Here is a 23939-nt window from a genome sequence, read left to right as displayed (position 1 = left end):
ATAGGGGTGGTATATCGTGCAGTAGTTAGAGATGAGCTGGTTCGCCGGCTTTTAGTTACCGCCCATGAAATGGAACCAGTTCGATTCTTTTTAAGGGGATTCCCAATTATAAGAGGAAGGATTCTTTTTAAACGACTCGTGCATTGTGGAAACCGCCTGTACGCAATGTAGAATTAAATGAAAGGAATATAACAATTTGTAAACATTAATTTTATCTTTACAATAATAACGATTCAATGAGGTTAATGGAAAGTCTAAAACACCTTATACCCATAACCCCTCATAAAATCAAAATGCCGTTGGGTTATATTCCACTAAAATTGAATTTTAGCATATTTTATTGGAAAAGAAAACATTTAAACTGCAACTTAGGGAAATTTGCACAATTTTGATCGAATACAAGTAAAACCGTAGTGCCCTAGGAAACATTTCAACACACATTCAGTTTTTGGTTGCATACAAACATTTTTAAAACCTGTTACACATTTTGTTTTTCGCATTAGCAATTTGATAAAGTAGTTACATTTAGGACGGTTATACACGTAAGAAGAATGCAATTTCTGGTAGGGTCACAAACAGCAAGTAGTTCACAACAGCGATTGGAAAAAGCTCAGAAAACACAGAGTTATATGGCTAAGACTAGACTATGAATTCGCAAAGTTTTGCCCTACCTGCTTTATCGATCTTGTTCCCAATGAAAAATCTAAATCTGCAATTAAACCTCCAACTCGTCCAGCTTTCTCAATCTAATTGACGATCCAATAATGCTCTCAGCTACCAACAACTCGACTAGTTCAACACTACCTCTATTTTATTTCTAAATCTTCTAAATTTGTTCTCTTCTCTAGCAGTAAAAAGATTTGGAAAAAACCATTTTGTCTCTGTTTGTGTTTTGATTAGTCTTAAAAATTGCTAATACTATTTCGCTACTTTCATCAAAATGCAACCTTGCCTTGCCGCGCCCAACTACTATCGATTACCGATAGATTACGTATACTAACATGATCGTTCTCGTTTTCGTTTTAATTCACTTTCCATTTGCAATTCAACCGTTTCGAAAAAGTCTCGTTTATAGTTTTGAACTGGAATTTAACACTACGTATGATGTCTTTGGCTTCTGTTTTTGCTTTGTATGCGTTCAACTCTTATAGCTAAAAATGTAATTATCGTTAACACGTGTGATTTCAACAATTATGCTGTCATTTTGGTTATAGGTTTTTGATTAAACATTCTCTTCGTTTTTTTTTGATTTTTCCATATGTGAGTGTGAGTGAGTATCAATTCGCTACAAAAGAGTTGCATTTGTAAAAAATTCAAGTCTAACGATTTGCGTTAATAAATTCCTTGTTCCAATCGCAGATCAATTGGAATCAGTTGGCTGATCTGATGTCTCTGGTTCTTATTTTGTCTTCGATTCATGTGTGGGTACCCTGTGTATCTTTAAAGTTATTTTTTGTATTTAATAAAAAGTACAGAGCACGTTGAAAAAGTTAAAGTAAATCGAAAATGTACACATTAATTTTGAATATATACAAGTGAGGGGCACAAAAAACTAGAATGTTGATGAGACTGTATTCTAATGAAATACAAATTAATATCAATTGTAAAATTTAAAATAAATATTTTTAAACTATAAACTCTTATTAAGTAATGACCTGTCTTTATTTAACTATAGAGCTATCAACTAAATAGGTTGTCCACCCTTTCGCCTACTGTACTGTACTTGACTAACTCTCTAGGATTCTACTAAAGACAGTTTAAAAGTCAGCAGTATTTTTGGTTCCTTAGTGACCTGGTTAACTGAAGTACTTCAGTCCGGCAATAAGCATAAATTTCTCAATAAATAACTCTGAATCCAGGACAGCAATGTGAGCCGCGCGACCAATTAAAGTGTTGGCCGTATGGGGCAGGGCATGATGGACGTCAAAACGAGCCAAAGTCAGTTCCGGCCTGGCCAAAATCGGAGCGATTATGTTGTGCACCATTTCCCTGAAAGTAATGACCTCTATGTAGTCATCCACATGAGAAAAAATCTATTGTTATAATCACCTGTAAATAGTACCCAACGAGGAGCTATCCCTCATGGCCGCCTTGCAAAGTTCCAATCGAGCCGAATGGGCTGGAACATAGCGATCCTGGCTGGATCCGCAGAGCAGGATGTTCTTGAAATGATGCAGGGTGCTCCTTTGACTCAGCCTGTACAGAAAACTATTCCTCATGTCGGTGGTATCGCGCATGCAGAGCTGCAACAGGGAACCCGATTTTTTCCACTTCTGCATGAACCACATTCCTACGGAATGAGTAATATAATATTAACTTTTTATATAAGCATTAACTTTACTTTTCTAAACCTTCCTAAGGATGTTCAAAATTATGCAATAATATGTTTTGTATTCACTCCGAAAGTACTGCATATTTTTAATAACCTTTAAGAATGATTTATAACCCCATGGGACTTTTTGTGACACTCTTGATAGACCCTTACCCATATTGACCAATCCACTTGTGTTGTAGAGTGTTCCAAGATGAGGTCCTGATAGTGAGAGGAAGGTGTGCAGACGGGGAAGCAAGGGTCTCATTTGGGGCCTGGCCAAAGCACTCCTCACTATGATTGTTCCCAGGGAATGGGCCACAAATGAAATGCGAGCGGGATTCAAGGCGCAGCTATCGATATGGTAGAGTATCTCGGTTACCAGCCTAAAGGGATACCATATGTAAAGACAAAGTAGTAAGTAGTAGTTCTCTGCTAGGTATTTGAAAGCAACAATATAGTTTTAATCCGAAACTACCAAATAACCAACCCGAAAGATTAAGCACTCACCGATCAGTCATGGTGTCAAAGTCCGAGAAGGTGTCTCCCTGATTCCGCTCCGACATGAGAAACTCGAGATTTACCCCGGGCAATCCCAGTTCCAGATAGGTGCGCACCAGCCGCAGATCCGCCGAGTTGCCATCCAACCCGTGGACACAGATGACCAGGTGCATTCCGTTCGGCGAGAAGGCGCGGTACTCGTCACTTATATAGAAGTAGGGCAGTTCCGAGGCCAACTGGACGTAGTCGGAGTAAATACTGCCCTGGTACTTGATCTGTTTGCGGAACTCCTCGCGGTACTTTTCGAATTCCAGCAGGGAGATGCTGGGAGGAGCCTCCTGAACGGGGTGTCCTCCACCTTTGCGTTTGTGCTTCGAACTGGGATTGGAATTATGGCTTGGCTTGGCAGCCCTGGTCACCTGACCATTGGAGTTCTCCTTGTTCTCGTCCTGCTCGTGCTCCAAACCATTCTCCTGAACGTTACCATTTGTTGCATGTGACTTGCACTGGTGGTTCAGGGAGGGATTGGGCTGGTTTAAGGGTCTCTTCAACTCCGCCAAGCTGTGGGATTTGAGGACAGGTTTGTTACTGAAGATGGCCGGCGTGGAGATGGGACGCAGTGACTCGTAGATATGGTACACTGGATTATCAATGGCTCCTATGGGTTGGCGTTCTTTTAAAGGAGGTTGTGGTAGATGGCAAGGGATTACTTTGGATTTCGCCGCGGGAGGAGGAAGTGCAGCAGGCGGAGCAGGCGCTGGTTCTGGTGGTGGATCACGGAACTCATCGGGTGGCGGCGGAGCCAGGACCAAGGCCATCTCCTGCTCCTGATCCTGGAACTGCTGGGGAGGTGGCAAACACACTGAATCCAGTGGTTGCATGTCCTTCAGACTCGTTATATCGAAATCCGATTTGGATTTCTCGCAGGATGAAGTCGTCGCCTTGTGGCGATTCCTCCTCGGCGGTGGTTCCATCTCCTCCACCTCTGTGGACTCGCCATTGGGCAGCTGACGCAGTCTATCCAATTGGTAGCGAGAACGTTCCCGTTTTATATTCACCGTCACCGAGGATATCTTCTTGTGCATCTCGTTTTGTTGCCGGGCAGGAGTCCTACTTTGACTGGAGGATCCCACGGCCTGCCTCTTCCTTGTCTTGTGAGGATGTTGCTGTTGGAGCTGCTGCTGTTCCAGGACCTTCTGCAGCCTCAATCTCAACTGCTCGCCATTCAAGCGGGTCTCCATGGCCATGCCCATGCCAAGATTCAGCTGGGTGTGCCTCTGTCGATTGGTCAGACCCGTACTGGTGATGGTATCAGGACTGGAGATGGCCAGCGAGCTCCTCCGGCTGCTCACCCAGCCACTCTCCTCGCTCAGCGACGAAGTGGAGTTGCTCCTCTGCCTCCTCAACTGGGAATCCGAATCGAATTCGGGTGGGGGAGCCAAATTGGGAAGGGATTCACTGAAACCGCTAGTATTCGGATCACTGCTGGTGGTGTTATTATTGCTGGTGGTTCCCTCCAGGCGAAAGGGCACACTATTGGAACTCAGCATCTGGAGCTTCTGCATCATGTCGCTCTCGGAACTGCTCGATTCCTTCCGCAACTGACCCTGCCGCAGCATCTCCTTGATGTCGGAAACCCTCACCCTGGCTATCTCCACAGCTCTGGGAATTTGGGAGGAACTACTCCTGGGCATGGTGGTATGCTGACTTGGAGGAGGTGGGGGATAGGAGTTCCGCGGCGGAACCATTGACTTGGGCAGAGAGTTGTACCCATTTGTACAGTGCTGCTGTTGTACTACCACCTGTTGTTGCTGCTGCTGCTTGGGAGGATTCAGCAGCTTAATCTCATGGAGATAGTCGAACTTCCCATACCTCTGCCGGAACTCACAGATGTTCCTCATTAGATCATCCGCCTGGAGTCGCGGTAATGTGTGGTTATTGGTCGTGGTCACCGTGGTTAAGCCCTCACACCCATCCAGTTGGTCCAGGGATTTGCTGTGACGCGCTGGCACACTGGAGTCCAGATCGAGATCCTCCAGCAAACCGGTGACCGAATGCCTGGACAGATTGTGACGTAGTGTAGGAGGAGCTGCTGCTACTTCCGCTGGCTGCTCCTTACTGGGAGCAATGGTGAGACTCGCCTGGAGCACCTCGCCGCCCAAAGCGAATCTCGGGGTGATCACACACTTGGCATGAGGATGAGCTGGACCACCCGATCCATTGGTCTGCGGATAGTCGTAGTCGAAATGGCAGGCCAGGCAGTCCTTGATGCCATTTAAACTGCTGCTCGAGTGGGTTTTGTCCACCTTTTTCTTCTGATTCGGAGCACCCACTATGGCTAGACTGTCCTCCAGCTGGGGATCACTGCCCGATCTTCTCCTAGAGTAAGTGCTATTCGGTGCCACATAGCGATCCTCGAAGATCAGGGGCAAGGATGAGGCATCGCCATCGATGGGCGTACAGTGAACCGGCAGCGGCGGCAGGGACTGAAGGTAGCGACTCCTTCTGGCCAACTCCGCTATGGCCACGTATCCCTGGCAATGTCCAGGCGAGGGTGATCCATTCGCCTGATCCTGGCAACCAGCTGCCGCCGCATGACGCGGTTGCTCCAGCACAAAGAACCCCTCGGCGAATCTTCGCACCCTGAGTATGTGATGTTTCCTGGCGAGGAGGGTGTGCACTGCTGTGGAGGATCTGGAGGCCAGGAGAACCCTCCTCCACCAGAAAATGCTCTCCGCACACAGTTGGGCTATATCCGAGTTGGCCCGAATGGCGAAGTCCTCCTCCGCCTCCAGTTGCTTCGCCTGATCCAGTAAAAGCTGCAGTCTTTCTCCCGTGTCATTTTCCCTCAGGGGAGGAGATCCTATCTGCGAGTTTATACTCGGAGGTAACACTGTACTGAACTCATTCAGAGTGGCCTTCAGTTGTTCAATGGCACCTAGAAGTAGTAGCATCAATCAGAATAACATTTTCTCCAATTTTTTATTTAATTTGATAATGATATTGTATCGATAGAAAATCGACATTTAAAATATCTTAGAAGTAAGCTCAAGTTTTAGTTTAGTTTTCATTTTGAATAAAACACCAAGAATATAAATTGTCTAGCTTTAAGGAACATATTTTGGACAATTAATCTTAAGTTAATATAAAATGATAAAACATTTTGAGTATAGATGGATATTTATAGTCATTTTCTGAAATACAAACCTAAGAGCAAGCAGCAAATCTCCCGGTGAATGGCTCTGGATTGGAGCAGCCTGCCCGCCGGACCTCCGCTGCACTTGGTGGTGCCACCTATCTGGGGCCCGAAGAACACCGCCTCCAAGGGTCCCGGCGAAGTGTTTCCCCTGCAGCTCAACTTGCCCGCACTCCACGGCTTCGAACTGCGAGGGGCACTGAAATATATGGAGAACGCCATAAAAGACCACAATTAAATTTTAATGCTTGCGGAACATCCAGTCCATATCTACCATATAAAGTTACACATAAAAAGAGAGAAGAGGACAGAGACGGACGGACTAATACGGATACGGATACGGATACATAAAGCAAGCTCTCCTGGCCACAGAAAAACTACTACGGAGACCAACTACGTGAACCGAGCGAAAGTACGGAATTTACACAGATACGGAGACTTAGTTGTGATGGAGTTATGATGGGCTCTTACCAGAATTTCATATACGAGAACATGCTTTTCCTGCTACCGCAACCAGATTTCAGTGTTGAATTGGTAGAGTTAGATCCGTTAAAATGTGATATTGGTTGGTTTATATATTTGGGTTTATTTCGATATCGTTGGCGCGCAAAAAATGAGATAAATGAATCGCAGGTTATAGAAAATAATAAGTGGCTTACTTAAAACTGCAACTAAGTTGTCAAACTGAAGTTCTGACCATATCTTGCAAGTTTTAAGGGATTAACAATTGTCTTTAACAAAATGATCTATTATCTAAATTACAATTATAAATATTTGCACATTAAAATAAAAGAACATTTTAAAACTAGCGCATCTTTAAATATACTTAAAAGGAAATCATATGTATTAAATGGGAAATATTGGAAAGTAAGAAAACAAACGTAGTTTTTTAAAATCCATGCCCTATAACTTTTTTGTTGTAATTGGAAAGATTCCGAAAAATGAAACCTTACCACAACCCAAAATAAATTATCTAAAAGAAATGGTCTTATGAGGATTACAAAAGACATTTCAACTATTACATTTTAAGAAAGAGCTCTCGAATAAAAATTACTAACAAAAAAAAGAATGTCATTTTATAGAAAGGCAGTAAACCTTGTTAAATAGGGATTACAAAAGCTATGCCAACTACCGAACTTTAAAAAGCACCTCTTATAATAAAATTACTAAGAGGGATACTTTTTTATTCCCAGCCGTAAATCAGAAAAGTTTCCATTGGCATAACGCAAGATTGCAGAGATTTAATCCCAAACACTTTAAAGTTTCGCCCCGAAAATCCGCTGGCGAACTGGTAAATCCGGTAAACTCTGGGCATGATTGGACCTCAGCCTGCCAAGATAATCAGGCAATTTACGGCTTCGCTCACGAGGAGGAAGGCGGCGGGGATTTGGAGGGGATTGTAATCAGGATGAGTATTCCGCATCGGGCAAAGGAAAGGCCAAGGTCAACAAGGAATTCCAGAGCCCCAATGAGATGATATTTTATTCATACGAAAGAGATAGACTCAGTCAATTCCAAATTCCGTTTCATATTTTGTTGGCCAAAGGATTCCGCACGAGGACCTCGTTTTGGGTTTGAGAAGTAGCAGAGGATTTGCACTCGAAAATTGCCGACAACTTTTAGCAATACAAAACAGATTAAAGAATTACTCACAGCGCAGAAGGAAAAACGGGGTAAACTTTGTCAAGGATAATAAGAGGAAAATACAGGCAGAAGGATGGAAAACTTTGGCCGAATCAAACGGCGAAAAAATTGTCTCAACTCCCCCAAGGATCCAGCCACGCCCCCTTTGGATCCAGCAACGCCTCTGCATCTTGTTAGACGTGCAAGTTTCGTGTTGTATATATCTACTTTTTACCCGACTTTTTTATCCGGCAGGAGCTAAAGGACAATTGCATTGCGAGAGTCATTAAAATTTATGCCTCGACATTTTTTATTTGTATGAACAGTGGACAGAAAAAGGGGGCCGGGGTATAAAATCCTGGGGAGCCTGTGTGCAATTTTAATGAGTTGGAAATGATTTGTGCGGGTAACTGGCCTACGAAATCCCCCTGCTCCGCTGCTGATGCTGCAATCTGCAGTCCCCACGCAACAGGACGCGATAAAAATAGAGAGGGGGCTGCCACGCCCACTGCCACACTACCATCCTCCGCCCACGCAGCGGGTTCAATTTACTGTGAAAAATATGACTATATCAACGTTGACATTAGAGATCATGTTGTCATCTTCACTTTGCATCTCCTGCAACGAATGACTTTTAAACCCATAAGTGCACTGAGAAAAAATACTTGTACTATTTTGGAAATTAGTTTTGAGTTTAGGAAAACTTTTTAAATGATTGAATAATATGTGAAAGTCACTATTACATTTTCTTTGATTTCTATTTTGATTTATAGATTAATTTTAACAAGAAGCAATTTAATATCAACTGAGATTCTTTTTAGAGGCTTTATGAAAATTAAAAAGCCTTTTTTTTCTGGATTCTCCAAATTGATAATAACGATTCTTTTATACAGCCATTACAATGTGTTGTAGTTTGCATTCATCTTGAAAATTACCTTCATTTTATGTACATATTTTGGCCCAAATACTTAAACAAATGTTCATAGTTTAATATAGTATACATTTTCAATAATACAAATTTTAAATATTATATTTACAAAACATAAGTTCTCTAAGTTATTGAAAAAGCTCCTAAAAAAGATTTGTTTCCAAAAGTATTAAAGGTTTTTATATATCCCACTCTAAGTACCTACAATGCAGGTCCTTCATGCTCTAAACAAAAATGTGATTTTCTACCATACCCGCTACCACATGTGCCTCTAATAATTATTCATTACTCCCCATTATTTCCCGCAGTGTACCTCGGGCACACCTCCACTACTCACTTGATGTACGGCTGATGGAGGGCCACGAGGCTGGCATGAATGCCCACACTGATGGCCGCCAGATGGAAGTAGTCGAACAGCACGGGCAGATGGTAGTGAAGGCCACGGCCCGGATGGAAGTTCAGCTGCAGGTTCCTGCTGGAGGCCAGTGTCAGGGTGGAGCCACTGCCACCGGATCCGGAGAAGCTGCCATTTCCACTGCCACTCCCGTTGCCGTTCAGGCTGCTCGTCCCGTTCTGCTCGCCGAACCAGAGCTCCAACTGCAGGGAGAACTCGGCCCGTTCAATGGACTCCTTCAGGTGACGACTGTCAACTGCAAAAAAAGAGGAGAAGGGGAAAGTCAGAAAAAATGAGAACTGAATATCCGTCTTGAGGTTGAGTGAACTGCAAATCCCCGGGATAAATGCGGCAGAAAATCCTGCATGCAAACATCCTGCATAAACCATGCCCACCACACACTTCCCCCCAGAATTCTCCCAGAATTCCGATTTCAATTCCGTCTCTGGCTTATTTGTTTTTCTATTGATTTTCGTTTAGTTGGGCTTGGAATAGTGGTAAGTGGGTGGTCCCCCCTTCGGAACCCCCAAACAAAATGGGTTAATGTCCATGTAGTTGTGCATGCGACAAAGACAAATCAAAATTCTGCGAAGACCGCAAATCGTTGGCCGGAAACCAAGTGAATCGATGAGTCAGGAAAATGTTGTCCTAGTTGCCGACATTTGGGTTAGGGAACTCAATCAATTAGGCTTCATTGTCGATTCAGGCAGGGCTTCCAGTATTAAATAATAATGATTTTGCATGTTGGCTTATTAGAAATTTAGGGGGAAATTAGCCTGAGGCTTAATAAACAGCGTTTGTACTACAATATGATAACTTGGGTGTCTAAAAGTGTGCTACAATATATTTCTAATTAAAAACACAATGGAGTTATTACACAAGGATATTTTTGGTACTTCGGAAAATTGGTTTTAAGGCCTCATAAAGTTTAGTTAGCATTTGAAATCTCTAGGAGGCTCTTCATAAAATCTAGATCTATTTAAGCTGCCAAGATTTTATGCATCTGATATTCAACAAGTGGGCTAAGGCCTTAACGTAGCCTCCCATATATTCATCAATACAGCGATTATTCCGCCTGCCACTCCATTACAATAACCATCAGGGTTCGCCAAGGCTCTCCAGCACCCAATCTCCACCGACAGCTACCTCTATAGCTCCGTAATCCCCACCCACCCATCGAAGCCTGAGCTGAAAATGTTAATCAAATTCAATTTGCTCCACATGTCGATGGTGGTTTATGGGGCAGCTACTTGGGATTCCTGCAGCCTTCCTCCTCTCGTGCGGGGCCATAAAATTCATTTGTTTTCATAAAATAGGGATTTACTGATGGCAGAAGGCAATAAAAAAGGAGAAGGGGATTCCCCAGATCTCTTTAGCTTGTTGAGATTTTTGCTTGGATCTTTCGCCTGCGCATCGCTCATCCGCCATGTGGTCCATGGTGACAATTGCTTTTGGCTGGAATAATTTAAATGCCGAGGATTTTCACAAGGGTCTCCTCTTCTCTAGCAGCTCGACACAGTTTATTTTATTGTCTGCGGTGCAGTAACCCAGTATGCGAACTATACGAAAGATAAATGGCACAGTTAGGAGTAGTGGAAAGGCGGGGAAAAGCGGGGAAAGCCAGGGAAAACCCAACAATCGCACACATGCGAGGCATCAACAACAGACTGAGAGCTGTCAACTGAAAAGTTACTTTTGTTTGTGCGGCTCTTTCTAGATTTCCCGCACTTTTGCTTGGGAAACTTGTCCAAATGAATTAATCACTTTGCTCGGCAGCCAAGTGGATGATGTTTCCATTGTTGTTCAAGGATGTGAAGGCGAGAAAAAAGCGGGGGAAAAACCATAGGGATAAGGGTCCTGCGATAGGCATCCATCAAGTGCTCGTCATCATTCTCGCACTTTTTCAAGAGCGAGTCTCGCCTTCGAACACCTTGAAACAGAAGTCTCTTGGCGCTCTTTTATTTCCTCACACAATACCCATAAATATGAAAATAAAAATATCTCTTTATATTTTTATCCAACATTTCCATTTGCTTTGCCGTCGGCGCGTGTGTACATATTTTCATGGACTTTTCCGCATTTTCCGCCAGCATCACATCAACCTCACTCCGCACCTCTTGTTATTGCTGAAATTTACTTTCAATTTGCCTTTTTCGACGCTTTTGTTTTTTCCCCCGTTAAGTTTTTATGAGGTTTTTATGGTGTTTTATGGCGTCGCTACCCTGTATGATGACTGGGATTAAGGCTTACACGATGGAAACTATGCAAATTTTAGCTTAAATGAATACGTTTATATTTAGGTTTTATGGGGAGATTACAGAAGGAATATTTAAGACCTGATTAAGCAAGGTTCAAAGATTTTTATACTGTTTTATGATATATTTATACACATAAAGGTTGATAAGTATCTGTAGGTCACTTTTCAGTCGATCATCTACCAAAATCTATAGCCAAATGTTTAGATTTCACCTTATACTTGGCCTTCTGTCTTTCGTTCGGCGTCTTCTTTTTTAATAAAAACTAGGTCAATGTGTGGGCCAAGTTTTTCCTTTAACTGGCTGGAGGGTCTCTTAAAAGGAGTTCCGAACTTCCTGTAATTGCATTGCAGCCAGGGCAGCAAAAATCCTTTTAGCTGCAGTCAGCAATAAATGCAATTAGGTGGAAAGGAAATTTCCAAACTGGAGTTTGCGTCCCGGGCCATACGTCTTCGGCATCTGTCCCGTGTGGTCATCAACTCCACTCCCGTCCCCAGGAGCTCAAAAGTTTTCTTTTTACTCTGGCCAGAATCCGAACTTTGTCCGGTCTCCCTGACAATTTGATTTATACTTCCAATCGAACAATAAACTCATTTCGGCACCGAAAGTTTCGCTGTCCGCTGAGTGGACGAGTGATTTGGTGTCTGGTTCCCCACTCTGGGGTTTCTCCCCGGTTTGCCATCAAAATGCCACCAATGCGGCAACGGGGAATTCCCCGACATTCTTTTGGCTCTGGTCAAAGTGCACATTTCTAGCCCAGCCTACTTGGCACCTTTTCCTGACATTGTTATCATTTAATTTGGGACTAAGAACGCCTAATAAAAGTGCCAAAAGGGATAGGGAAAGGGATATTAAACTTGTGATAATTAATAATTAATGATACGTGGGGAGGTTAATAATAATTGGTAATTATTACATTAAAAAATTAATTTTAAAATTGTCTTATTATTTATTTTATTTTTTTATTGTATTTTATTTTGACTAGGATCATGTTTTATAATCAAACTTTATTGGGTTCCTATACTCTCTGTTGTATAAAATCGTATAGGTAAGCCTGTAACTTTATTATTTAAATTTTAATTCCTCATATTATAAATAAATAAAACTAGAATTATGCAGTTCCAGGCAGAAAGTGTACTACATTTTTGTCGACACGCTTTTTCTCAAAATAAAACAAACACTGCAATGCCAACAATGCGGAAGAACGCAATGCCTTTTCGCATTCTTGGCAAGAGGCACTCGAAAGTGCAATTTATGCGCTAGCCTACTTGGCCAATGGCCACACTCTTAAAAAACATTTTTTGTCTTTGCTTTTCCTCAAAGGTTAGTTACCTTTCATTCATTACTTCTTTAAATATTCTACATCTATCATCAATATGAATCTTCTTGGGAAACTAAAAAGAAAATGTACCAAAAATATTCAATTTTAATGGTTACTTTAAATAAAATAAATATATTCCTTCTTCAAAACTGTAATATTTTTACTATGCATCCTACAACAGTAAGCATAAAATAGAAAATTACTAAAATCCTTTGGATTTTTTAATCTCCCTATTAAAATATATTGGGAGGTTTCCCCTATATGTTATATATCTCCTACAAACTTAATTTTAAATTAATTTTTAATTTTGTTTTCAAAGATATGTATATTTATTTTTCCGAGTGCACTCACCTAGTAAATGGCACCTGAAGTGGATGATGTCGCGCAGCGGAACCTCCTCGTTGCGGTAGAGTATCTGGAAGATGCGGGAGGCGCCGCTGCCGTTGATAACGGAGGCGGATGTGCAGCTGCCCCCCGCCGGCGCTTCGAGGAGGCGTGGCACTTCCCCCGGCGACAGCTGCTCCCCCCTCTCGCTGTCGCTGCTGCCGTGGTCGGTGGCGCCCCCGTTCGCATGTCCGTTCTGTTTTCCGGGGCCACTGGCTTCCGGAATGCTCGTCTCCACCTGCACAGGCAAGCGGGGCGAAACACGCAGGCCACAGCGCACCTGGTAGAGCCTGGAAAAAGCAGGGGTGGGAAATCCATTTAATTAAATGTACTTTATCAATTGGAAACAGGGTGGAGCAGTGCCAACTGTCGTTTAAAACGGTTTCAAAGCTCTCGAGGTGATATTTCTGTAGTAGTACTTGTTTTTATAGACACTATTTTGTTTAATTAAATATAAAAATTAAAAACGAGATGTATACGTAATATGCACAGTAATTATTCCCTTTTTTGATTAATAGTATATTTCCTGTTTTTCGTATCGAATTTCCCCCACAATCCAATGGCTTTCAAAACCTTTAAAGACCAAAAATTCTCAATTCCCAGCAGTTTTGTCGGCCACTGACACTTTGGTCGTCAGCAGCTTCGTTCGCAGTGATGGGCAAACAAAGGGAAATCAAAGAAAACACATAAAAATCAGCCCAAACAATTGCTTGGTTTTTCTTTTCATTTTCACTGGCACTCGCACATTGTATTTGCACTTTGTTTTCCTTTTTTATGTATTTTTAAAACACGAGCCGAGTGGCCCGGCATTCGTTTTCTTCAAGAGCAGCAACAAATTGAAATCCCATAAACACTTGGCTGACAATTAGTGAGTGCTACGGTCACTATATACATGCGCATGAGTCCCCTTTTCCCCTTTTCTGCACTTGATTGGTTGTGCACTCTTTATTTGCCTGTACAACTGCATTTCTGTTTGCCCAACACTTCAAAGGTCTCCCTGTGTGTCGCCCAGTGTGCTCAACAAATTGGAGAAAAATTAACAATTTTATTTGAAATATTTTGTGCCAATAGTTCAGTTGTGTGCTGTGTGTGTAATGTCGCAATTGACCCGGATTTCTTCAGTGTTTGCACATAATTACAAAGTGCAAATCATCGTGGGCAGCCCGCACTCAAAGAGCTACTAATTGCAGGAACTAAACTTTAAAGACCTTAATAAACTGAACGCTTGCGACAGCACATCGTCTTAAATATAAATTTCAGTTTCGATTTTTATGAGCCTCATAAAACTAAACAAGTATAGTAGCGATAATTTTTGTTACCCACTGAAAAAAAGTATGCAACAATTTTAAAAAAGAAATTGTTTCTATATTTATTTGGTATGGAGAAAAATATTTTGTTTTGCAAAAGGTTTCCTTAATGGGACAACCAATTGAAGGTGAGAACGGCTTACAAATATGTCTAGAATAATGCCTTAGATTAGAAAGACAATGTGCTTAGCGAAATAAATACCAAGTAAAAAGGTGTTGCCTACTTATAGACACCTTTGTGAGTCCTATTGACAGGTTTTTTCAACTTTTTGTTCTTTAACTTTTTTAGAGATATTACTTTGACTAACGCATTTGCCAGCTAGTCCGTCATATTCCACGACGTTCAAATAAAAGTTTCCTGGGATTTACTTTTTACTTTTCGTTTCATTTAATGAATACACGACCGAGCTTGAGTGCTTTCAAAGCACCAGCGAAGACTCACCCGCGCTGAAACAAATCCACATTGAAGAACTTGTGCAGCTCGACGACGAATTCGATGGTGGCCTGTAGGTCGCCCATGGTTCCTGGATTCCTTGACCTCCCAACGGGGGACTCCCCTCCTTGTGGTCGTCTCAAGTTGTCAGCAAGTTCATTGGCTCCTCCCTGGCAAAAAGAAGGAAGAGAAGCACACGAAAATTGCTATAAGCTTAAACTTTTATTTATGGTATTTGATTTTTTTCTTTGGCTCCAACTGCAGCGCCCACGGAAAAATCGGCTTGCAACCAAGTTGCCAAGTTCGATTGCCGTGCTCTCAATAAATTTATTGGCAACTATTGACAGCTTGGCCAATTGATTGCCCCGTAATTGTGCGAGGAAACTGTGCCAAGTGGGCGATTCTTGCCGAGCGCGCTTTATTGCTTTTTTTCGCGGGTGTGGGTGGCCTTCTGTGCAGAGAAAAAATAATAACTAAATTGGTCACGAAAAAGGATGTTCTTTATCTAGAAATAGGTCATATTTTTTAGTATAGTTGAAAGGTATTTTTGTTTTCCCTTTTATTGGGTTTTTTGCAGTCGTAAATGCTTTTATCCACTATCTCAATTCATAACTAACTAATAAGCCGAACAAAATAATATTTGCAGCTACAATACAGATTAATTTAAACCATTCTCATCAAATGATTATGTATTATATTTTGTATTTGATTTAATGGTTCTTGTAACTGAATCAAAGATTATAGTTAGAAAGAATTGGGATTAGTCCTGCATTAAATGTCAATTTAAAATTAGTTCCAGGATTACATGACATTATCCAGTTAGCACAAAAGACCTGTAAAACTCAATAGGTGAAAATACATGAATGACCGCCATTCTCATGTTTTTCCCATTGTGTAGCCCGGTTGCTTTGTGTGTTTGTGTGCTCTGGGGTTAGCGGGTCAGCCACAACAACAACAGTGGGACCAGAAATGGGGGAAGCCCCGCCACGATGTCAGTCGAATGGGGCCAAAAGCGAAAGGAAGACAACAACAACGACGACAACTTTTAATCGCCCAAACAACAAAAGCTCCTTTCCTTTCACGGCAAAAAAAAGAGAGAGTGAGATGGAGAAAGTGGGAAAAGTCGGGAAAGTCAGTCAGTCAGTCGCCTGCGAAAACCACGCCTACAATAACATTAATGTGCTGCAGTTAATGCCACCCCCATCGCTTTTCCGCCCACTTTTGGGTGACCTCGCTTGTTGACACAATGGAAGCAAAGCAAGAAAAGTGCTGCTTCTGCTCTTGCTTTTGCTCTGCTTTTGCTGCTGCTTCTGCTTCTGCTGATGAAAGAGTTCTGTTCTCCGTGTGGGCTTTTAGGGATGCCCCCGCAAGGGGAACATGTCTGTTTTCCCCAGAAACATCTCTTCTCCGCCGACTGTCTGTTGTTTGCCTCATTGTCAATGTGGGTTAACCTAAGTGAGCCAAGAGGTGGGAGGTGTGGGTGAAAAGTTACACTACCAACAGACCCTTTTCTTACATTATACGCTAAATAGACTAGCAATTAAGTTAGTTAACAAATATTATATATTTTATCTTAAATGGCCTTTATATCATTTATAAAGGTGTCTAAAAGTATGCAATGAAAAGGAACAAGATTATCGAGTTGCATACTTTTAAGTACCATTGTAAGTGTTTTGAAAACACTTTTTATAAAATGTAAGGATTATTATTTTGGATTTCTTCGGCTTACACACTTTTGAGACAATAGAAAGATTAGCAACCAGCTATATAAATATTTCCCCTAAAGAACATCTCTATTGGCCCAGAATTTAGAGCTCAACCAAGTTGACATCTCGATTTAGGCGACGCAGACTTATAGTTGCCAACCGCACTGTTCGTCTAGTGCAACTTGGTGAGTGAAAGTGATGATGCCATTTGTTAGCAAAGTCCTTAAACCGCCGCTCCTGCCATCCTGGGTCCCCAGTTCCCAATCCTCATCCACAACCCCGTTTTATCCCATGATGTATGGGCAAATGTTGTCGCTACATTTTGACTTACTTTGTCATTAAGTGTGCGCCCCGCCCAATTCTCTCTTTCCGCTCGACAAATATTTGTGTTCATGAATTTGAAATGTTCTATGAGGCTTTGGCTTTCGGAAATTAAAAGCAAATTTGCTTGTTAGTTTTCGCCCACGCAAACAAGCGAGCGTTTCAAATGGTTCCTTAACTTTTTAACATTACGCATACGCCATGTTGTCTGAACGAATTTTACCAAAAAATGCAAAAGGAAACTAGGTCAACGCCAAAGTTCACGCAAAAAACGAACTGTGAATAAAGTGCCAAACAATGAGTCCACAAAGAATGAGACATTTTTTTATATATATTATAGTTTGGTATAGTTTAGTATAAAACGGGAAGCGGAAACTTTTAAAAAGCTCTACGAAAACACATTTGTGCTGTGGACGAAGCGGAAAGGCGGAAAATGGAATTTCAGTGGATTAACAATAGCAAAGCCAAACCATAATGAGGATTTTTGGGCAACTTAGGGGACCACAAAGATGAAATGCATTTATCAAGTTTCTAATTGAAAACTGGAAACTGCCATAAAATGGCATTAAGACTTCAAAAGGATAAAGTTTCTGTTTTGGAAATTCACCTAACTAAAATAATATCAAACGAAATGAGCTGTGAACTATTCAATATCGGAAAGAGAGACCACCAAGAGTACGCCATAAAAATAAAGCTACAAGAGCCACTTGAGTCACTTATCGAAACAAAAGGCAGGCCAAACAAACAAAGGCACAAAGACCCGAAACATAAGACCAGCATTTCCGATCGTCATGCCTGAAAGTTTCTACACAGAGAAAAAATATACATAAGACCTAATTGATATCAAAAGGGATAGTAAATATTAAAAGACCATTGAACATTGTTTGCTTGATAATACAAATTGCAATTTTGGGAAAGTACTTTTGAACTGCAGTAGATCGATCTTGATACTCTCAAAATGGATACCCTTTTCTATAACATATTTTTACCGTGCAGCCCAAGAGAACTGTCGATGACAACGGCCTCATAAACGGGAGAAATCAAATCGTTCGTGCTTATCATCGTAATGATTATCCCTAATGTCCTGGGAAGGGGGGGAAAGGACTTCCGCGCGAAGGAAATGGGATAGGAGATGGCCTAGCATATCTCCCCAAGTAAACCCACTTCTTTCCCAACTTCGCTCTTCGTTACGTGTGCCCTAAATTATCGCTGTCTGGCCAAAGTCCAAATGGCAGGAAAAATAGGGAGAAAAGAGGACTAAGGACCGTCAATGGCAGACAAACGAGGGTTGGTCGCCTTTTCTTCCCCTCCAGATGAAGATAAGTTGGTGACCCCGACACGTTCTGTTTTTTTACGTCTTCCCCACTTGTTTTGATAAATATATACGTATATGTATAGTGTATATTGGGGGGCGTACGTACATAAAACCGGGCGTGTGAATGTGTTTATGTCTAAGGTCGTCGTGGCCTGTTGATGAATGGAAAATGGAAAGGAAAAGCTTTCATGTTCATATTTCAATTTAATACCGCAGGCCGGCCGGTCGCATTTCCTTTTCCGAGGCCCTTTTATTTTCGGCCCCGTTTCAAGGCCATAAATTCAATTAATTTCCTCTTCAAGCCTGACTTTATGATTGTGAAAAATTAATTAAAATATTTTGAATGGCTTCAAGCTTGAGTCGGATCAAAAAGATTGCGTTGCCCGTTGCGACCAAAAGGTCCTTGAAAAATAAATAGGTTTCTCCCAGGAGCTCAATTTCCTTCATTAACGATTTATATTGCCTACTTGTTGGCGCTAACCTTCAAAACTTCGATACTAAGCAAATTTATCCAACTTGCAGGCAAGATGTTTATCGCATGTAATTTGAAACTCAGAAAGAGGAAACTTTTTGTTGATTGTTATCTCGGTATCTCGGTTGCCCCGAAACACACGAAGCAACCCACAGGAGGAAAAAGCTCTTTCAATTTGGTTGTCCGGCAACTTTGGGCCACCTTCATCCCAGTCCCATTCCCATTCCCATGACATTTTCTTTTGCAGCCAGACTGAGCCGGAAATAGGCAATTTCGTATCAGACAATTTCAACGACCGATTTGTTTGCCTGGGCGGCGAGTTTCACATGCCTGAAACATGTGTTTTTCCATTAAATTATTCATCAACTCGGAAAGTTAAGCAGCCGGGGCTCTAACTCGGGCCCCCACATCCACATCTGCCCAGGAATCTCATAAAAAATGCCCTCGAGTGCCGACTTCGTCGCCGTCCATGAGCATGAAAATAATTTTCCCTGGCCTCCAAAACTCTTTTCCCGTCTATTGTGCACAATAAAGCAAGGATTATGATAAAGTCCTGTGTATAGACTAGAAGCTGCCTGTCAAATGTCACAAGCAAAAATGATTGTAAATATTAAACTCTACTAAAAATCAAAAGGTTATCTTCTAAAGTTATTACTGATTAATTATCAGTTACATTTTGTTTAACACAACAAATAAGAGTATTTTATTTTACATTAAAATTAAATGTTTACAAATCTAAAAGGTCAGTAACTGCTGGGAGTAAATCTTGCATAAGATCGCATGATGCTGAAGAATTCGCGATTACTTTAAGGTGTCGACAGAGCGCTGGCAGATAAAAATTCGTATAGGATCTGCTATATGCATTCTATATAAACAATATACCTCTGCCATTAACAGGTAGTACTGGCATAAAAAAATTGCCAACAGTTGCAGCTGACGGCGGCCACAAAAAGGCGAAGAGAACCGAGAGGCAAGGAGGTGCAGAGGTATCTTGGCCAAGTGCATCGCGTGCCGGGGGAAAAGCCAGGGGCGCTCGGGCGGGCCACTTGCTCACGTTCACGTGTCGGGGCCCAAATGGGTTTGGGCCAAGTTGGGGAGAGGGCCCATAAAGGGCGAGCCGAACAACTTAAGTGCGCAGCCAACAATAACAAAAGAACAAGACCCCAAACCGAGGAAAGTTAGGAAAAAACCTGGAAAACAGGGCTTGTGGTGAGTGCAGGCGAGTGCAAGGAATTGGTCAACATTTATACGGGCCTCTCACATCTCACGTTGCAGGGGAAAAGCGGAAAATGGGTGGTAGAAAGCGATTGAAACGTCTGGGCGGGGAAAAAAATCGGGATGGGAAATCTTGTGGCGCTTCAAATGGAATTGAAGTGAAGGAAGCACGAAGCAATGTAAGATTGCGCAGAGGCTCAAAAGAGCTTTGCGAAATGAAATGGAAATGGAAAAAAGGAAATGAAAAAGATCAAGAAAATGGCGAAGATCCAGAAAAGATGTGAATCTTTAAGAGGTGCCATTGAAGTTTAAGTTCAATGAAGGCAAAAATAAAGGCAAGAAGATGTAAAATTCAAGGAAAAATATTTAAGTTATTTAATTCATAAGTTTAAAAAGTAACACAAATGTTTTAAATATAATTTTAAAGAGATGTTAGACATGACTAAAATTCATAGAGAACAATTTTAAAAAAACTAATATTTATAAAATATTTTTTGAGCAAAAAGCTGAAGCTCCTAATTGGAGTATTAAAGCTCAGTTTCGTTAAAATAAACTGAGAGGCCAGGACGACAAAGCGAAATAAAGAGCATTGCAGAGGATTAGAGCACAGGGAAATAAAATATGGAAGCCTGAAATTCGAGAGCCCAGCGCAGCACAGAGCATAGAAATACTCCAGCAACGGCTGGGATAATTAAATCAAATATATTATTTATCAAGCCATGAAGGCTGCACTGCAACTAGTTGGCTACAACATAATTTGCTCAACTTTCTGCAGCATTTCCGAGCATACATGATGCATGGCGTGTGCCCCGCCCACCGGATGACTTAATTATATGCACCATCCACATCCACGTCCTTTGGCTCCCCCTTTATGAAGGACCCTTCCCACTTGGTTAACTCCAACAAAGCTCAACGAGTTGAGCATTGTGTAGAGCGGGCATGTGAGCACCTGAAGGACCTCCGGGGTCTGGACTCCCTAATGAAAATGGAAACTTGAATTGGCAGCAGACCGAATCGGGGGAGGAGTGGGATTGGGTATGGGGGATACGGATCCGGGAACCCACGGGTTGGGGCGAGGAAAAATTGAATTGAGCCTTTTTATGCGACCAGACTGACGATGGATGGGGAAACTGGAGACGGAACAGGATATTTCATTACATTTAAGCATGCATGGCTGAATGGGAGGATTCGGTTTGGTTTGGTTAGGGGGTGGCTTAGATAGGGTAACGCCCACGTGGAAAAAATGGCAACATTGTTGAAATGTGCAAATATTGGCTCAAGTGACGGCAATAAAAGAGTCAGCCCCGGCAAGGCGCTTCTCCTTTCCAACAGCCCTCGAGCACCCGAGGGTTATCCCTTTTATATGGGTACCTGGTATTCACAGGATATTGGGTATATATATGATTATATATATTATACAAAGATTTTGAAATATCATATTATATAAGAATGTTATAAAAAGGGTGTATCCTAGTCTTATACCAAAATTCGGCCAATTCCCAAACCATTACCCATCACTTCACCTGGCATGTCATCAATTGATGTCCCTTTAGTGTTATCCCAACTTTAACCCTAAAAGCTCACGATTGTCGACAGCAATTTCAATTCCCAATGATTGACAGCCCGAAGCCCGCCCCCTTTTTGCATAATTGCATACCTGGCTGGGCCATATTCAGGTATTTCAATGTGAATATAAATATATAGGGGTTTATATGTTGTTTTTTCAGAGGGGTCGTGTCATAGATCTCGGCAGGAAGAGGTCTCAACCCCGATTGCCTGTCACAGCCTCATATGTCTAGTGCGGTTTTGCTTCGGTTCGGTTCAGTTCAGTTCAGTTCAGTTGGGTTGAGTTGCGTTATGTTGTGCGGGGTGTTTTTGCGTTATGCGGCAGTTAACTGTGTCGTGACATGTGGCAAGCATAAAAGAACCTTAAAATGTCATGTTTGTTTGGGGGCTCCCGAAAACATGACGTGAAGTGGTCGAGTTGGAGCGCAATACTGGAAGGCATGGCAGTACGATGACTTGTGACTCACGCATTCGCTAAAAGGTCGGAATACTGGGTGGGTTCTACGAAGTGGGTGCTGGGTGGGTTAATAGGTGGCCGTGTCAACACATGGCCAAATTACACTAGGCACGCAGGAAGGAAACCGCAAGAAATTTCGGTGGCGGCAAGGATTTTTTAATAAAGTCGCAACGCGAGTTGTGTTAAGTTAGTCATGCGAAGACAGGAGGGGTGTACAAAGGACTTGTGCTCCCCAATGAATCGATTTTTCATTTGGTTTCAGGTTTATATATATCTTAATCTATTAAAAGGTACTTGCAACACAAATATTGTGATTAATTTGTGTATTAATACCTCTTTTAAAGGTTTATAAAAGTATGCAATTAATATAAATTTACGATTGAAAATATATTGTTGCATTATTATAAAATGTCTTCCTCATTTTCATCACAAAATTCTTTTAATTAATTCGGAGTTGGTATAACTAAGTAAGATATCCTATTTACAAGTAAACATCATATCGTTTAGCACAGTGTTTGGGCGCAGTTGTCGCCCGCATTTCGAGTCCCTATTTAGTCCCTTTTTGTTGACCATCAAATTTGCGAGCAAATGTCCCGTCCTGAGCTGAACTGAACCATCCGAAATTCGTTTTAATTAAATGCATCATAAATTCTCGCACATTTCGGGCTGTCACAGAAAAAAGATTCCCTCGAAATCGCACTTGTCACTCAGTTTTGAACACTTTTCCATTCCATTCTTGATTCACTTTACTCTCTGGGTTTTTTTTCTGGCTGTTTTTTTGTTTATTTGTTTGCCGAGGTTTTTGCCCTATAAAACGACGATGCCGATTTTTTGTCGCTCAATTTTGTGTGGCCATGAAAAACAGCCAAATTTATTTATACATTTTTGCGTTTGCTCTGCGGGGCTTTGCGTATGAAATGTTTTTGCAATTTAAAAATAATTAACCCAGCGCGAATGTTGTTTGCTCAACGAATAACATGTAAGTGCGGGAATTATAGTGAGTTGTGGGATGAGATAAAAATATAAAGTAATTGCTGGGGTTTTTATGCGGAGAGTGTCCTCCCTTGAGCGTAAATATATTTTATAACTATTTTATTTGCTAGAGCTACTCGTCCTCTAAAAATTCAATATTTCAAATTGAATTTCACGGTAAAGAAGGTTAGATTAAAATTTAAATGTCATGTTGGAAATGTAACATATTTTTGTCCCCATTAGGAACCCTTGTTTAGGGTTTCTGGGGTAAAAATACCCCGAAACTCGATGGGAATTTAAAAACGTGGCGTCGTCCCTTCTGCTAGCCCTAAATTTAGGTGCCGAAGAGTTTGGGCCATTGAATTAATTAGGCTGCGACAACGAGGAGCACTTTAAGCGCGGGCGGTCAAGTGGTGGGAGTGGCACTCACATTTTGCCCTAATTTTACTTTCTGCGATGCGAGGCGATGTTATCAGGACACACACTTTGGGGCTTTTGGGTTACAGGACGACCAGCCGAAGAGACAGGCGCTCTCTCTTATTTCTTAAACCATCCCGATGTCATAATTTACGCACTTCTTCACCTGCCTGAGGATTATTTGCACTGCCCGGTGGACATTTCCATGGCCATTTCCCCGCCTTCCTCTTCCGGCTAATGAAATTAGAGTGCAAATAGCGAAAAAACCGAAAAACCGCAAATAACCGAGTGATACAAAGAGCGGAACTAGTGTGATATTTTTTTGGCCTCAAACCGAACGTGTTTCAGAATTTCCACCGCCAAACGCACGTCCGCACCGGGAAAATGTCTACAGCCAACTGAGACGGAGAAATGCCCCGGAAAATGAGAAGCCGAGTGCGGGAATCGTACGAGAACTGCGAGAATTTAGAACCGAGTACGGGAGAATCGACCACCGAGAACGCACCACGGAATGCGTCGTCGGGTGAATTGTTCTTCGTGCTCTTGGCCGTATTTCTGCCATTCAGGCTAACTTAATTTCCTTTTTATCTCTAAGAGATACAAGTGAAGAGAATCAGCCGTTTTTTAAGGCACCTTCTCTCTTTGGAAAGATTGAACACCGACTGATTGATGGGAATTTAAGTGTTCTGGCCAAGACGGGTGATAAGTGATTGATTAATTGGCCATAATGGTGCTGTATCAAAATTTCCAGTGAAATTAAAAGTTTTTATTCCTAGAAAGTGATATAATTCACAAAGGAAGCTAAGTCTTTTAATATAAGAAATGTTATAATATTTAAGTTGATA

At 41.8% G+C, this 23939-nt stretch overlaps 1 protein-coding gene across 5 annotated transcripts; it reads right to left on the bottom strand.

Moving 5' to 3' along the window:
- Nucleotides 1-1282: 1282 nt before the first annotated feature.
- Nucleotides 1283-23498, bottom strand: LOC108013346 (protein FAM135A). 5 transcript variants are annotated; one of them, XM_017079153.4, is made up of 10 exons: nucleotides 23108-23498; nucleotides 14663-14823; nucleotides 12881-13203; nucleotides 8897-9209; nucleotides 6480-6512; nucleotides 6020-6207; nucleotides 2822-5750; nucleotides 2486-2697; nucleotides 2050-2290; nucleotides 1283-1989 (listed from the first exon to the last, which is right to left on the bottom strand). In XM_017079153.4, the coding sequence occupies exons 2-10, from the start codon at nucleotides 14737-14739 to the stop codon at nucleotides 1797-1799; spliced, it is 4509 nt and encodes a 1502-aa protein (XP_016934642.2). In that variant the 5' UTR covers nucleotides 14740-14823; nucleotides 23108-23498; the 3' UTR covers nucleotides 1283-1796. The 5 variants fall into 5 exon arrangements, with proteins under 5 accessions (XP_016934642.2, XP_016934644.2, XP_016934643.2 ...); XM_017079155.4 differs by having other exon boundaries at nucleotides 6480-6509; XM_017079154.4 differs by having other exon boundaries at nucleotides 23253-23498.
- Between the last annotated feature and the right edge of the window lie 441 nt (nucleotides 23499-23939).

This window comes from Drosophila suzukii, chromosome 3 (genome assembly GCF_043229965.1).
Source record: "Drosophila suzukii chromosome 3, CBGP_Dsuzu_IsoJpt1.0, whole genome shotgun sequence".
In the NCBI taxonomy this organism is placed as follows: domain Eukaryota; kingdom Metazoa; phylum Arthropoda; class Insecta; order Diptera; family Drosophilidae; genus Drosophila; species Drosophila suzukii.
Note: the sequence above shows the minus strand (reverse complement) of the source record. Positions and strands in the feature narration are given on the sequence as shown.

Excerpts from the sequence above, each read along its gene's own strand:
- LOC108013346 (XM_017079153.4), bottom strand. The coding sequence starts at position 14,739 with ATGGGCGACCTACAGGCCACCATCGAATTCGTCGTCGAGCTGCACAAG. Across the intron at positions 6,513-8,896 it reads CTCCATCAGCCGTACATCAA|CAGGAAAAGCATGTTCTCGT; the intron begins GTGAGTAGTGGA and ends TGGTTGCGGTAG. Across the intron at positions 2,698-2,821 it reads TTTGACACCATGACTGATCG|GCTGGTAACCGAGATACTCT; the intron begins GTGAGTGCTTAA and ends GTATCCCTTTAG.